The sequence below is a fragment of the Podarcis liolepis genome (assembly GCF_965112155.1).
Source record: "Podarcis liolepis genome assembly, chromosome: 4".
NCBI classification, from domain to species: Eukaryota; Metazoa; Chordata; class Lepidosauria; order Squamata; family Lacertidae; genus Podarcis; species Podarcis liolepis.
In genome coordinates, this window is record NC_139558.1 from 38,341,468 (window position 1) to 38,355,560 (window position 14,093).

The 14,093-nt window shown below is 48.2% G+C and overlaps 1 protein-coding gene across 1 annotated transcript in view; it reads right to left on the reverse strand.

Moving 5' to 3' along the window:
• Positions 1-3,815: 3,815 nt before the first annotated feature.
• The window catches only part of PNPLA4 (patatin like domain 4, phospholipase and triacylglycerol lipase), a gene marked incomplete at both ends in the record, with an annotated part of 68,661 nt that continues 58,383 nt past the window's right edge, over positions 3,816-14,093 (reverse strand). Inside the window, 3 exon segments of the mRNA XM_083500590.1 lie at positions 3,816-3,845; positions 3,848-3,901; positions 3,905-3,939. Of these exon segments, the coding sequence (XP_083356716.1) occupies positions 3,816-3,845; positions 3,848-3,901; positions 3,905-3,939 (119 nt within the window).

A 14,093-nucleotide genomic window follows, 5' to 3' on the forward strand; every position in this document is an offset into this window, starting at 1 on the left:
AGCAAGCTGAGAAACAATATTCTTTTCATGAAGTAGTCAGGAAAATCCACCCTCTTGTTTTCATTTCTAAAACTGTTGTTAAGTGGAGAAACATGGTTTCTTTGTGAAACGGACTGAAATTCTGTTCAGTTACTGAACAAAAAAATGGGGTTCATTGCACTAAGAGGTTTCATTACATGAAAAGGTTTTTGCATGTCATGGGCAATTCCATTTATAGACAAGTTGTGAATGTCTTCTCCCTTACCAGCTAAAGAGGCGGTAAGCGTATGGAGCCAAAGAGATAAGAGAATATACAACCTTTGGAAGACAACTGAAGCCAGCCCTGTATAGGGAAGTTTTTAAATGTTTAATGTTTTATTATGTTTTCATATATGCTGGAAGCCACCCAAATTGGCTGGGGCATCCCAATCAGCTGGGCAGGGTCTAAATATGGTGATGGTGATGGTGATGGTGATGGTGATGAGGATGATAGAATAGGACATCCCTATTTTCATCAGAGAAATGTTGGAGGGTATGTTACTTTCAGGTAAACATGTACAAATTGCATGCACAAAGTTAATTAGCACCCTGCTTGTGAGCTCCTGAAAAGGGGCATCTGGTTGGTTATTGTGTGAAACTGGACAAAAACAGGCATTTGGTCTGATCCAGCAGGACTTTTCTTGTGATTACTTAAAATGCAGCTGCAATTCAAAGAGGTGGCTGAAAGAACTGGAATTTTTCAGCCTAGAAAAGAAGGGATTCAGGAAGCTTTGTACTGAGCAGGTATTGTACCAAATGTATAAAATCACTGGTGGATTATTTTTTTAAAAAAAATAATAATCAGTTAATAGCCATCTGTTATTTACTCTTTCAAGTGAATTTGGTAATGCACACAAAAAGCCTGATGAGATCAGTTCTCAGCAATGAGAGACTGCATGCAGTTTGACAGTGAATAATCAGGTGTGAGCATTTCCATGCAGTCCATCTTGAAACGAATGCCCTAGTCTTGGAAGACCATTGTTTTCGGACTGCAGTAGTCACCTTTTCAGTAATAGAGGTCACTGAGGATGCATGACCTCAATGATCTTCCTACACTGCTATCTGCCTATTGAAGATCAGGTCAAAATCAAGGTCTTTACAGCCTTTTTAAAAAGGAGGCCAAGCTGCTTAAAAGGAATGTCTTGCACTGAAGTCATGACCTACCACATTAGGACTATTCTTTAGAAACTATGGAACTGTCAACTACATAACAGAAATCTGAAAGAACAAAGCAGCATGAGGCATTATTGACTGCTTATTCAACACAAGTTGTCATAGTTTTATACATCACCGCTGCCACACCTCAGAAAGTCCATTTGTAAATTTGCCCTTTACATCAAATCAAATTCTCATCGTTTCAATTTTCATTTCAGCCATTTTAAGAATGCAGGATACAGCAGGGGTCGTTTCATTTCAAACATATATAGCACATATCTGGAAAAGGCAGAGGAAAAAGCTACAACCAAAGTGATAAGAGTTTGGGGCATTCCTGCCCCAAGAACGATGCAACTTCTTAATGCAGTGTCACTCCAGGTCAAGGTGGCATTCAGGGGAAACCTGCAGTCAGTTTTGCAGTTACTACAAAAAAATGGTGTGTGGGGAGTGGGAAATCTACCATGGAAACAATTCACCATTTCCAACAATAACTTTAAATACCCCTCCCAAAAAAAACTTGCCTTGGTTTTTTTTTAGGGGGTGGGGGCTGAATGCTCTTACTACAGAAATTGTTCTAGCCTCTAGCTTAGTCTATCTCCTTTTCTCTTAATCATCAATGCGCACTGTTTTACAATGTTTCATCAATCCTTCTATGGGTGCTTGCATCAGTATATTTTTGTGTGCATGTGCCCTTGCATGCATGGTTAAAACACTGCACCAAATCTGATGATAAGATTTTGTGTGGTGTTTTATCAGTACATGACAACTTGAGTAAAACGTTACCCCAAAGAATTTTGAACAGGAAGAAAGAGGTGAAGCTTTAGCAAAAATAAAAAATAAAAATGCATGCATCAATTCTAGAATTAATTTTAGAAATTCTCCTGCTTAAACGAGCATTCAAGAGAAGCAGAGCAAAACAACATGGAGATGAAAGGAATGAAATATTCCTAAAGTAAGTCCCATTTCTATCATTCCCAAAATGCTAAATTGTGGGGGAAATTAACATACATATTTATAAAAGAAATCTCTCTCTCTCTCTCTCTCTCTCTCTCTCGTGTGTGTGTGTGTGTGTGTGTGTGATAGAGAGAGAGAGAGAGAGAGAGGGAGAGAGAGAACAACCCTGGACCCAAACTACAATGTAAAGTGAAAAACAGTCCACAGCTCTACTCATTGGCTGTACACATTATTCTCCTATGTGTGTACACAGAGCATCTTTGTATTGAGTTCTTTAAGTTCAAACCAGCTATTGGAAACAACTGAATGATTGATAGAGCACAATCTGGCTAGGTTTCCCCAGCCACTCTGGGCAGCTTCCAACAAAATATTAAAATACAGCAATGCATCAACATTAAAAGCTTCCCTAAACAGGGCTGCCTTCAGATGTCTTCCACAAGTCTGGTAGTTGTTTTCTCTTTGACATCTGGTGGGAGGGCATTCCACAGGGCAGGTGCCACTACCGAGAAGGCCCTCTGTCTGGTCCCCTGTAACTTGGCTTCTCACAGCGAGGGAACCGCCAGAAGGCCCTCAGAGATGGACCTCAGTGTCAGGGCTGAACGATGGGGGTTCAGATGCTCCTTCAGGTATACTGGACCGAGGTCGTTTAGGGCTTTAAAGGTCAGCACCAACACTTTGAATTGTGCTTGGAAACTTATTCATAATCCGTTAAATTATATAATCTGAGCAAAATCATTCCTTTTGTGCCCCAAAGATGTGATGGTCAGAAGCAATGAACACACTGAGACAGGTCCTGAGGACTACCTGGGTCACAAAATGGCAGCCTCACTCAACCAAGAAGGCTGATTGGCTCCCTCCCTGCTAACCACAGGAAGCCGGGTCTTCAGACATTATACCGGGAGAACAATTGCCACTGGAAACTTAAGCCCTGCATGACTCCTACTTCAATTTGGGCAAATTCCCTCCTTTGGGGGAACTTTGTCAGCAAATATAAATAAATTTAACTGCCACCTTTTTTTCTGCAAAGAATTATACGTGACAGAATGCAAGAATTAGTCATTTGAAGCACTGCACTACGCAAATCCAAATGTAGAAAGTTATGCAGTTTATTTGAAGAACAAGATGTACTAATAGCAAAATCCATATGCATAACAATTAAAAGATATGCAATTAAGCTGTTTTGTATCCTACTGCCTCTTTATAATTAGAGTTCATGCTTCAGAGTACACAGGGGGAAAAACAATAAAAATGAAAATGATTAAGTCAATTAATGGGCACACAAACAGGATTACTTGCAAAGAACGTGAGTTTGCAACTCTGTGTAGAAAGGGTATATTTTCCAGCCACAAACTGAACATATATTTAAAATCTAATTAATGTCAGCAAATCATCTTTGAGCATTTCCATGGCAAGAAAAATAAAAACCCTTTGATTTTCTTTCTTTCTTACTGCCCTATTAAACAGATTCTCTTACTATGCAAGCACAATTCCATTGCATCCAAACCTGTTTACAAATTCCATCCAATACACCTATATATAAACACTTGTTTGACAGCGACAGATGCAATTCCTATGGCATTCATTTTAGATAAACAGAAATTGTGACAGCAATCCCTTGGGCTCTGTTGGAGTGTTTGTAGCTTTGCTCTGACAGCCATCAGACTTTGTTAATTTCTGACACACATAATCTATTCAAACCAATTTTCCTTTAGTAAAAAAAATGTATGGCATCATCATATCCTTCCTGGTATAGCGATACCATCTTCTCCTGGCTTCATGGGAAAAGAGCCTGGTGGAGTCTTGCAAAGTTCTCTAAGGAAAAAGACAAATGAAGGATCAGGACCATTTCTTTTGTTTGGGCTAGTTTTCCTTTGAGGTAAAATATCCTTAACTATAGTAAGTTTTCGTGAAGGGTGGTATCCAACACTTACTGTTTTATTATCATTATAGGAGACGGGAAGACAGAAGTGACTAGAGGGAAGTGGGAACATGGTCATAATGGTGTGTCCATTAGTGCTTCCAAGCTTCTATGGTTGGATGAGGGCAGTTGTAAATTCATAGCCCTTGGTCTTCTAATTTTAGGGTTGCTGGATTATTATTTTTTTAATGATAACCAACATCCGTAGTATACAATCCTTAAAGCTGAAACCACCCCGATCTTTCTGGATGGCCTGATTTTACTGCCATGCTGTTACTGTGGTCACCCACTTTACTTTTAGAGGGAAATATGTGATAAAGCCCATTTGCCATGACTTGAGCTACTTGGAAGAAGGACCAGATATTACCCAATCTCTCAGACAATTAGCCTTCTGAGAAGTTACCTTATCCAATCTTCTAGCCCTGGGACTAAGAGGCTGTATACTTTCCAGTGAGGGAGATTCGGCTAACTCTCTCTCCTCCTGTTCTGTCTTTTCTTGTTGTTCGCCTCCCGAGTCTGTCCAACTCCCGAACTGTGACCAGGTCAGTACTGCTCTCCTGCAGTGGAGCCCCAGGATCCTGGTTCTGAGCAGGGAGAGAGAGGGGTTCCTACCACTCCTCATCAGAATAGTACTCCCCAGCCTGATCCCTGACAATGAGTGATCACCAAAGCAGAACAGTCTCATTTGCCTGCTCATGAATGAATTGATCAGTATCCGCCAGTGTCATGACTGTAAACGAATCTGGACCTGGATTTCTAACCTTTGGGGGCCCATGGGAAGATTTGTGATGTTTAAGAGAATGCCATGAGAACCGCCCCCTCTGGTTGGTTCTTAGGCCCCTCTCCCTGGCCACTTCTTCCCCTTCAGTCCCACCCCCACCTTGCAACACACAATTTGCTTGACCATGGAATCTTGGTAAAAGCTGGGTCTGGTGGATTAAAATGGATCCTCTTAAATTTGCATGATTTTAGAAAGAGTTCTCCACCATAAAATCAAAGCTTACACTGGTACACAGTACAAGAAAATGCCACAGGTGTGCTTCTTGTCAGCACCAAAAAACCCAAACACTGATCTTCATATATCATGATTTTTACATAGGAGGACAACAAAACCACCAAGAATACAAATGTGGACACAGAAGTGAACTATAATCTGATGACTGTTTTCAGGAGGTCCTACGTAAAAATTCTGATTTATAAAGGTCCATGTCTCACATCCATGTTTTTACACTATGGCACTGGTAGAAAGCACCAGTTCTACACTTTTTAGAGTAATGTCAATGGGGGCAGATGTGATCTGTGATTTGATGATGGATGAGCAGGTGAAATCTGTGCAAAAAGATGCAATTTCAAAAACAAAACAGCCAACCCACACATTTTAATGGATTTAATCTCTCTCTCTCTCTCTCTCTCTCTCTCTCTCTCTTTCTCTCTTTCTCTCTTTCTCTCTTTCTCTCTCTCTCTCTCTCTCTTTCTCTCTCTCTCTCTCCTATCTATCTATATATATCTATCATCTATCTATCATCTATCTATCTATCTATCTATCTATCTATCTATCTATCTATCTATCATCTATCTATATCTATCTCTCATCTGTCTGTCTGTCTATCTATCTATCTATCTATCTATCTATCTATCTATCTATCTATCATCTATCTATCTATCTATCTATCTATCTATCTATCTATCTATCTCTATCTCTCATCTGTCTGTCTATCTATCTATCATCTATCTATCTATCTATCTGGTATTCCATTCTTTCTCCTGACTGGTGGGGTCATTCTTTCCTCTTCCTTCCTCCCCAAAGTCACACCATTTCCCTTCCTACAGCATCTCGGATTGCGTCTCATCTCCCCCCCCCCCCCAGGTCCTAGTCTGAGCCTTGAAAAGCACACTGAGTTGAAAGAGGAAGTAGGAAACATAATCAGTCTTCTGAGTGTCTCAGCTCTATGTACTTTTCAAATGGGGGATAAAAAAATCCTAACCATCCTTGCCACCTAATAACAAAAGGAGCAGTGAGGTGGGCAGGGACTCAGAAGATTAGCAGCATCATAGGTACCATACTGGCAAACCTTCATTATAATATAACTAGACTCTTAGGTTTTTTAATTGTCGCTGTTATTTCTAATCAGAACAGTCTGTTCCTAATAAGACAAAGTCAGCCCTTAATCACTGGTGTTGTTTTGAGTGAGTGCAACGTCTTGGCTTCAAATTAACATCAAACTTGTAATGCCATGAACATACAGAGTGCAAATATAGCAATAATATTTCAAAGATGAAGACATTGTTTTCTGCCCAAACTCTTGATCTTTTTGGATCCAGCTCATGGCTTTAGGTACCCTTTGGGATTATTTCACTTCAGTTCTGTGTATATAGTCAGTTCAGAACACCACACACCAAGCCTTGCATCTTCCTTGTGCCAGCATGTGAGTGACTGAAGGGGCTTCCAGAAGGAAGTTCATGGTAGAATCAGTACTGCCTCACGTATGCAAGTTTTTTTTGTATACAAATCTAATAAATAAAACAATAATAATAAGGTAGAACTGGTACTGCCTCTTGTTATTTGCAGTGACAACACCACCACAACATCAAAATGCCAGCATAAACATTAAAAAAAAAAATCCAGATTCCCCTTGTTGCAGAAAATTCAGTAAGTAAAAATAACCTGTTATAAAATCTGAGGTCAGTGTTGGGGTGGAAGCTCATTAGCACATTGTCTTCGTATAATGATATTTCCAGTGGGTGGTGTTTTATACTACACTCCTACTTCCACCCAAACTCCCTGCAGCCATTTTGTTTCTTGCAGCCCAAACAATACAAACATGTCTATTTCCGCCAATGGCAACTTGCTAAGGCACGTTCTAATTTCAGCAATCCAGTTAGGCGGAGCTGTGCTCTTAAGAGCTTCACATAGTAGAAGTGAGGGATTACCTAAGACACCAATCAAAATACATGCATGGGGCTCAAAAAGCATTTTGATACAGAGGTCTTGTGAAGACCTCTCCATCCCTCTAGTGCAAGCCTTAATCAGATAGGTAGATATCACTCTTGCACAATGTCAGGGGTTCAGGAGCAGAGGCGAGGGCTAGGGAGGAAACAGAGAGCGAGGGGGAGGAGGCAGAAGAAAAGATGAGTGATGACGACGACCCGAGATCTCCGAGTCTTTCCAGTGAATCAGAAGATTCACAGAAAGGAGCACCAGTAGCCAGGGCAAGGGGGGAGACTAGGGGGACACCCCAGGAAGATAGAGCCAGAGGGGACTCAGAGGGGAGCAGTTGGAAATCGGGACCAGCGTCACCGCCAGAGAGCAGGGAAGAGGAAGGGCGCCAGGGATCAAGCGCTGGCAGCTCACAACAGGAGGGAGGGCACGAGTCAGGAGTGGCCACACCTCCATCGGGGAGCGAAGAGACGGTTAGACGGAAGGTGGAAGGTTGGGCGCGCACGCCAAGTTCAAATACACAGGAAGGTGACGCAGTAGGCAGCCCGGAAAGGGAGCCAGGTCCTAAAGCCCGGCGCAAGGAGACAGGAGGGTCCGGGGGGTCAGCGTCAGAAGAATCCCGGAAGGAAGAGACCCCGGGGGGCAGAGGGACCCAGAGAAGAACAGTCAGGCGGAAAAGGTGGAGCAGGGCTAGGATATTAAGTTGGTGCACAAGGGGCGGAGACTCAGACGGAGCTTCGCCGATCTAAGCATAAGACGTAGAGTTGCACGCAGCAGCTTGAGAATGGAAACTGTAACTCAATAAAGACTTTTATTTAATGATCGCTGGCTAGCGTGATCCTCTGTGAGCTAGGATCTAGAAGCAACTCTGACAGTAAGCTCCGTCTCTTAAATTGTGGGCATCCACGGCCTCGCGGAGAGGAGAGAAAGCGGGTGCCTACTAGCGAGCTCACGAACGGCAGACAACATGACGGCTGAACAGCAGATAGCGGAACTCAGAGAAGCAGTGTCACGACTGAATGCCGAGGCTCTGGCATCCAGGAAGAGAGAGGAGGACGCAGCTGCCGCCTACAGGGATCTCCAGGTCAGGTTGGAAGTGGTTACGAAGCAAGGGCAACAGACACCCAAACCAGAGGGGATTGGGTTGGGGAGACGCACAGGCGGTCTGGTCTCTCACTTCGATGGGAATTTGCAACAGTACCCCAACTTTAGAGCAGATGTAATGTGTGCACTGCAACTGCTGCACAAAGACTTTAGAGATGAAGAAGAGAAGGTGGGGTTCATCATGTCCCATTTGCATGGAGACGCCAAAGCATGGCTGCGCAATTTGTGGAGAGATAAGGATCCGGCGCTCCAAAATGCGGATGCCTTTATTAAAGCGATGGATGGGTGTTTTTTATCAAGCATTGACGTGGATCTTGCCCGGAAGGAGGTGCATGGACTAAGGCAAGGGAGGGCCAGCGTAAGGCAGTACCATGCCCGCTTTTTCGCTTTGGTCAGTGCCCTGGAATGGGACAGAGATTCGGCCCCTGTAAGAGACCTGTTTTGGGAGGGATTGCACAGCTCGGTTAAAGATGAAATTGCGAGGGGGGAGAGACCCCGAACCACGCAGGAGATCGTTCAGAGGGCGCTGGCGGTGGGGGTGCGGCTGGAAGAACGTCCGTGGAGCAGGGACGAAGGGCGTGGAGGGCGCGAACCAGCCAGGGGCTCCTCCTTCCTTCCCAGAGAAGCAGCGCGTGCGCAATCCACGCCTCCGCCAGGAGGAGGGGCGGAACCTATGGAGGTTGGAGGTGCAAGGGCTCAGTCAGCAGCCAGAACCCTAGCACCGGCGACAGTGAAAGCGAAGCCTCCTAGAGGGAACAGGAAGTGTTACATATGTGATGATCCCCAGCATATGGCGAAAGAGTGTCCCCGGAGGCTCCACAAGCACACTGCAGCCTCAGCAATGGTAACTGCAGCAGCGCAGCAAGCAGAACCACAGCAGGGAAACGACGCAGTCTGGCTGGAGGAAGAGGCACTGGGGCCCAGCCAGACGTGTCAGTGAAGAAGTCCCCAGAGATTTTACAGCCCATGGACCCCCTCCCGCCCAAACCAGTAGTAAGGCTCACCGCATCTCTCCAGCTGCCCAATGGAATCACCATGGACGTGCCAATCACCATTGACTCAGGAAGCAATGCGGACTTTATAGGGCAGGACTTCGTCGACCGGCACGCTATACAGTTGCTGCCTGCCACACTGCCCCTGCAGGTTGTCACGGTGGATGGCAGGGAGCTGCTAGGGGGGCAAGTGGTGAAGCAGACGCCACCAATGGTGATGCGACTTGGGAATCACAGGGAAGTCATCAGCTTCAACGTCACTCAACTATCGGACACGCCCATTGTATTGGGCATGAGTTGGCTGGACAAGCACAGCCCGACGCTGGCTTGGTACCAGAGGCAGCTGACCTTCGGCTCTTCCTTTTGCGCCGAACACTGCATCGTGCCCCGGCAGGAAGGAGGGGAAGAGGAGTCACAGCTGCAGCTAGGCACGCTGCAAGCGGTTCCCCACAAGTACGCAGAATTTTTTGAGGTTTTCTGCGAGAAGGAGGCAGACAGGCTACCCCCCCACAGACCATATGACTGCAAAATTGACCTGCTGCCGGGGGCGGCGCTGCCCAAAGGGAAGCTGTATTCCATGTCTGAGGACGAACTGCAGGAACTCAAGGAGTTCATAGATCATAATTTGGAGCGCGGTTTCATCCGAGAGTCCAAGGCAGCGGGGGGCAGTCCGGTTTTCTTTGTTAAGAAGCGGGACACGCCCCAAAAAAGACTCGTAGTGGACTACCGCATTTTGAACAGTGTGACCAAGCCATCGGACTTCCCCATGCCCCGAATCGACGACCTCCTCGCAAAGGTACGCAAGGGCAGCGTGTTCACCAAGTTGGACCTGCGAGGGGCGTACAACCTCATTCGCATGCGGGAAGGAGATGAGTGGAAGACAGCCATGTTCACGCCCCTGGGCACCTACGAATATAGAGTTATGCCTTTTGGATTGCAAAATGGCTCCCACGTTTTTCAAGCTTTCATGCATCACGTGTTGGCGGGGCTCCTCTACAAGACGTGCGTCTGTTTCTTGGATGACATCCTGATCTTTTCGGAATCGCAGCAGGAGCATGACAGACACGTCAGGGAAGTGCTGAGCAGGCTACAGCAACATAGGCTTTACGCCAAGCTGGAGAAGTGCCAATTCGACGTGACGGAGGTGGATTTCCTGGGCTACAAGTTGTCTGACAAAGGGCTCGCCATGGACAGTGCCAAGGTTCGAGCAGTGTTGGATTGGAAAAGCCCACGCAACCGGAAGGAGGTCCAACGGTTTGTCGGCTTCGCGAACTTCTATCGCAAGTTTATCAAAGGCTTTGCTATGCAGACAGCGGCCATCACGGACACGCTCAGCTCCAAGAAAAAGAAGTTCATCTGGACAGAGCAGGCGGAGCAGTCCTTTCAGGCACTCAAGCGTCTCTTCGCGTCGGAAGAGCAGCTGCTTCATGTCAACCCCAGCAGGCCGATGAGGGTGGAGACAGACGCTTCGGACAGAGTCGTCGGAGCAGTCCTGCTGCAGAAGGACCCGCAGGGGGTTTGGAGACCGGGAGCGTTTTACTCGAGGAAGCTCAGCAAGTCCGAACAGAACTACACCATCTGGGACAGGGAGTTGCTGGCCATTCATGCAGCCTTCAAAGCGTGGAGGCACTTCCTGATCGGCGCCAAGCACACGGTGCAGGTCTGCACAGACCACAAGAATCTGGAGCACTGGCGCACGGCACAGTTCCTGAACCAGAGGCAAATACGTTGGGCTGAGTTCTTTGCGAACTTCGACTTCCGAATAGAGTATGTCCCGGGGGACACCAACATCATGGCGGATGCTCTCTCCCGTAAGCCACAGTATCTGGAGGAGGCAACGCCAGCGGCCGCCATGCACATCTTCGCACCGACAGTGTGGGCGTGCGCTGCGGCAACAGTTGACCTGGAGGCGGTGTGACGAGCGTTGCAGGATGACTCCTTCGCGCAAGCAAAGATGGCAGAGGTGCACAGGGGCACGGCAGCAACCGACGAGTTCCAGCTGTGAGATGGATTGCTCATCCGTAAAGGGGCCATCTACGTGCCGGGAGACGAACTTCGCGCCAAGGTACTGCAGCAGCTGCACGACGCGCCCACTGCCGGGCACTTTGGCAAGGAGAAGACGATGGAATTAGTCGCCAGAGACTTCTGGTGGCCCGGAATGAGAGGGGAAGTCGCGGACTACGTGGCGAGGTGTGACACCTGCCAGAGGGCCAAACCAGTGCACAGACCGCCGGCCGGACTGCTGGAACCGCTGCAAACACCGTTCGAACCATGGGAGAGAGTGGCCCTGGACTTTGTCACGGATCTGCCCAGCTCGAGGGGCAAGACGGCTGTGCTGGTGGTGGTGGACTTGTTCTCCAAGATGGCACATTTCATTCCGTGTGCGAAGGTGGCCACGGCGGAACAAACCGCCAAACTATTCATAGATCACGTGTTCAAGGTTCACGGTCTGCCGCGGTCTATTCTGTCCGACCGAGGGCGACAGTTCATCTCGAACTTCTGGCAGAAGCTGATGGGCTTCCTGAACGTCAAGATCAACCTGGCGTCGGCGAGACACCCGCAGACCAACGGGCAAGCGGAGCGGGTCAATGCCATCATGCAGCAGTACCTGAGATGTTATGCGAATCAACAGCCTGCGACGTGGGTGGATTACCTGCCTCTCGCCGAGTTCGCCTACAACAACACGAAGCACGTGTCCACGGGGGTCACGCCGTTCTTCGCCAACAACGGGAGGCACCCCAGAACCTTCCCGGGACTGGAAAGAATGGGGGAGGGGGAGCCGCAGACAGCAGATGCGTTCGCGTCGGAGTTGCAGGAGGTCCACGATCAGCTGCGGCGGCACCTGGAGTTGGCTAAACACGCATACAAGGTACAAGCGGACAAACACAGAAGGCTTGGCGAAGAGATCCATGTGGGAGACTGGGTCTGGTTAGCGGCCCACGCAGTGCCGGCCAGGTCGTTGGCGAAGAAGAAACTAGGGCATAAACAACTGGGGCCCTACCAAGTCGAAGAGCAGGTCAACCCGGTGGCTTTCAGGCTGGCGCTTCCGGAGGGCTCCAGGATGCATCCGGTGTTCCACAGATCGGTGCTCACTCCCTACAAGGCACCTCACAGGTTTCAGGAACCAGGAACGGCACCGAGTCCGCTCCGAGAGAGAACCGGGCACGGGGGAGTGGCACAGGAGGAGTGCATCAACGAAGTCACGGAGATTTTGGACTCCAGATGGGGGGAAGAGGGGGTAGAATACCTTCTCGCCAAGGAGGGCACCCCGGCCAGTGCCAACAGCTGGGTGCCGGGCTACGCTTTAGACGAACCTCTGCTCAAAGAAGAGTTTCATGCCCTCTTCCCACATAGGCCAATGCCAGCAGACTTTTTCGACGACTGGCTTTTCACGCCCACGCTTTCAGCCAGCACGTTCCGGGGGTTCGACTCGGACGAGGAACCGACACGAGATGCCCGTTCTCAAGAGGGGTCACCCTCGGGATCTGCTTCAGAACCCTCGTATTGGTGGGATGATCGACCAGAGGAGCAGTTCCGCAGAAAGTGGCTGGAGGGTCCAGGACGAGCAACGTCTCCAGAAGGAAGCGAGGGAGAGACGGACATGGACGTTTTCGGGGACGACCCGGGTTTCGAGCATGGCAGCACAGAGATGGAAGCGGAGGTGACCGTCGTCGACGAGAGCAGGGAGGAAGAACCGGAAGACTTCAGATGGAGGCCCGCCACGGGAAGCGAACTGTACCCGACATTCGTCCCCTTGACACGGCAGCACCCAGCTCCCGCACCGGAAGGAGGGGAGGGGGGAAGAGGGGGCTTCGAGGGGGGGATGGATGTCAGGGGTTCAGGAGCAGAGGCGAGGGCTAGGGAGGAAACAGAGAGCGAGGGGGAGGAGGCAGAAGAAAAGATGAGTGATGACGACGACCCGAGATCTCCGAGTCTTTCCAGTGAATCAGAAGATTCACAGAAAGGAGCACCAGTAGCCAGGGCAAGGGGGGAGACTAGGGGGACACCCCAGGAAGATAGAGCCAGAGGGGACTCAGAGGGGAGCAGTTGGAAATCGGGACCAGCGTCACCACCAGAGAGCAGGGAAGAGGAAGGGCGCCAGGGATCAAGCGCTGGCAGCTCACAACAGGAGGGAGGGCACGAGTCAGGAGTGGCCACACCTCCATCGGGGAGCGAAGAGACGGTTAGACGGAAGGTGGAAGGTTGGGCGCGCACGCCAAGTTCAAATACACAGGAAGGTGACGCAGTAGGCAGCCCGGAAAGGGAGCCAGGTCCTAAAGCCCGGCGCAAGGAGACAGGAGGGTCCGGGGGGTCAGCGTCAGAAGAATCCCGGAAGGAAGAGACCCCGGGGGGCAGAGGGACCCAGAGAAGAACAGTCAGGCGGAAAAGGTGGAGCAGGGCTAGGATATTAAGTTGGTGCACAAGGGGCGGAGACTCAGACGGAGCTTCGCTGATCTAAGCATAAGACGTAGAGTTGCACGCAGCAGCTTGAGAATGGAAACTGTAACTCAATAAAGACTTTTATTTAATGATCGCTGGCTAACGTGATCCTCTGTGAGCTAGGATCTAGAAGCAACTCTGACACACAACATCTCAGTATTTTTAAAAAATGTGAAAGAAAAAAATGGGAATAATTGAAATGAATATTCCATGCTGCCCATCTCCCCCACCTGAAAAAGCATGGCATGATAACTGAGAATGATAACATTCATTATTGCACATTTCCAGGATCTTCTAAAGAAGTGTGCCTCTCCAGGCAGAGGAATACTTGCACACATGCCAAGAACAACAACAAAAAAAGCAGAGGGGCAGGCCAGATTGATTCAAGTGGGAAACAAAAACCATCCAGATACATTCTATCAACCTCTGTCTCATTATTGTGCTTGTCTTCTGTTGATCTATCATCCAAGTGCATGCCATGCAGTCAACTGTTTATTTGAAATTACATGAATCTAGGATCTGCTGTCACTAAACTTCAAAATTTCCCTTTGGAGATGCTAATCAGATATAAGAT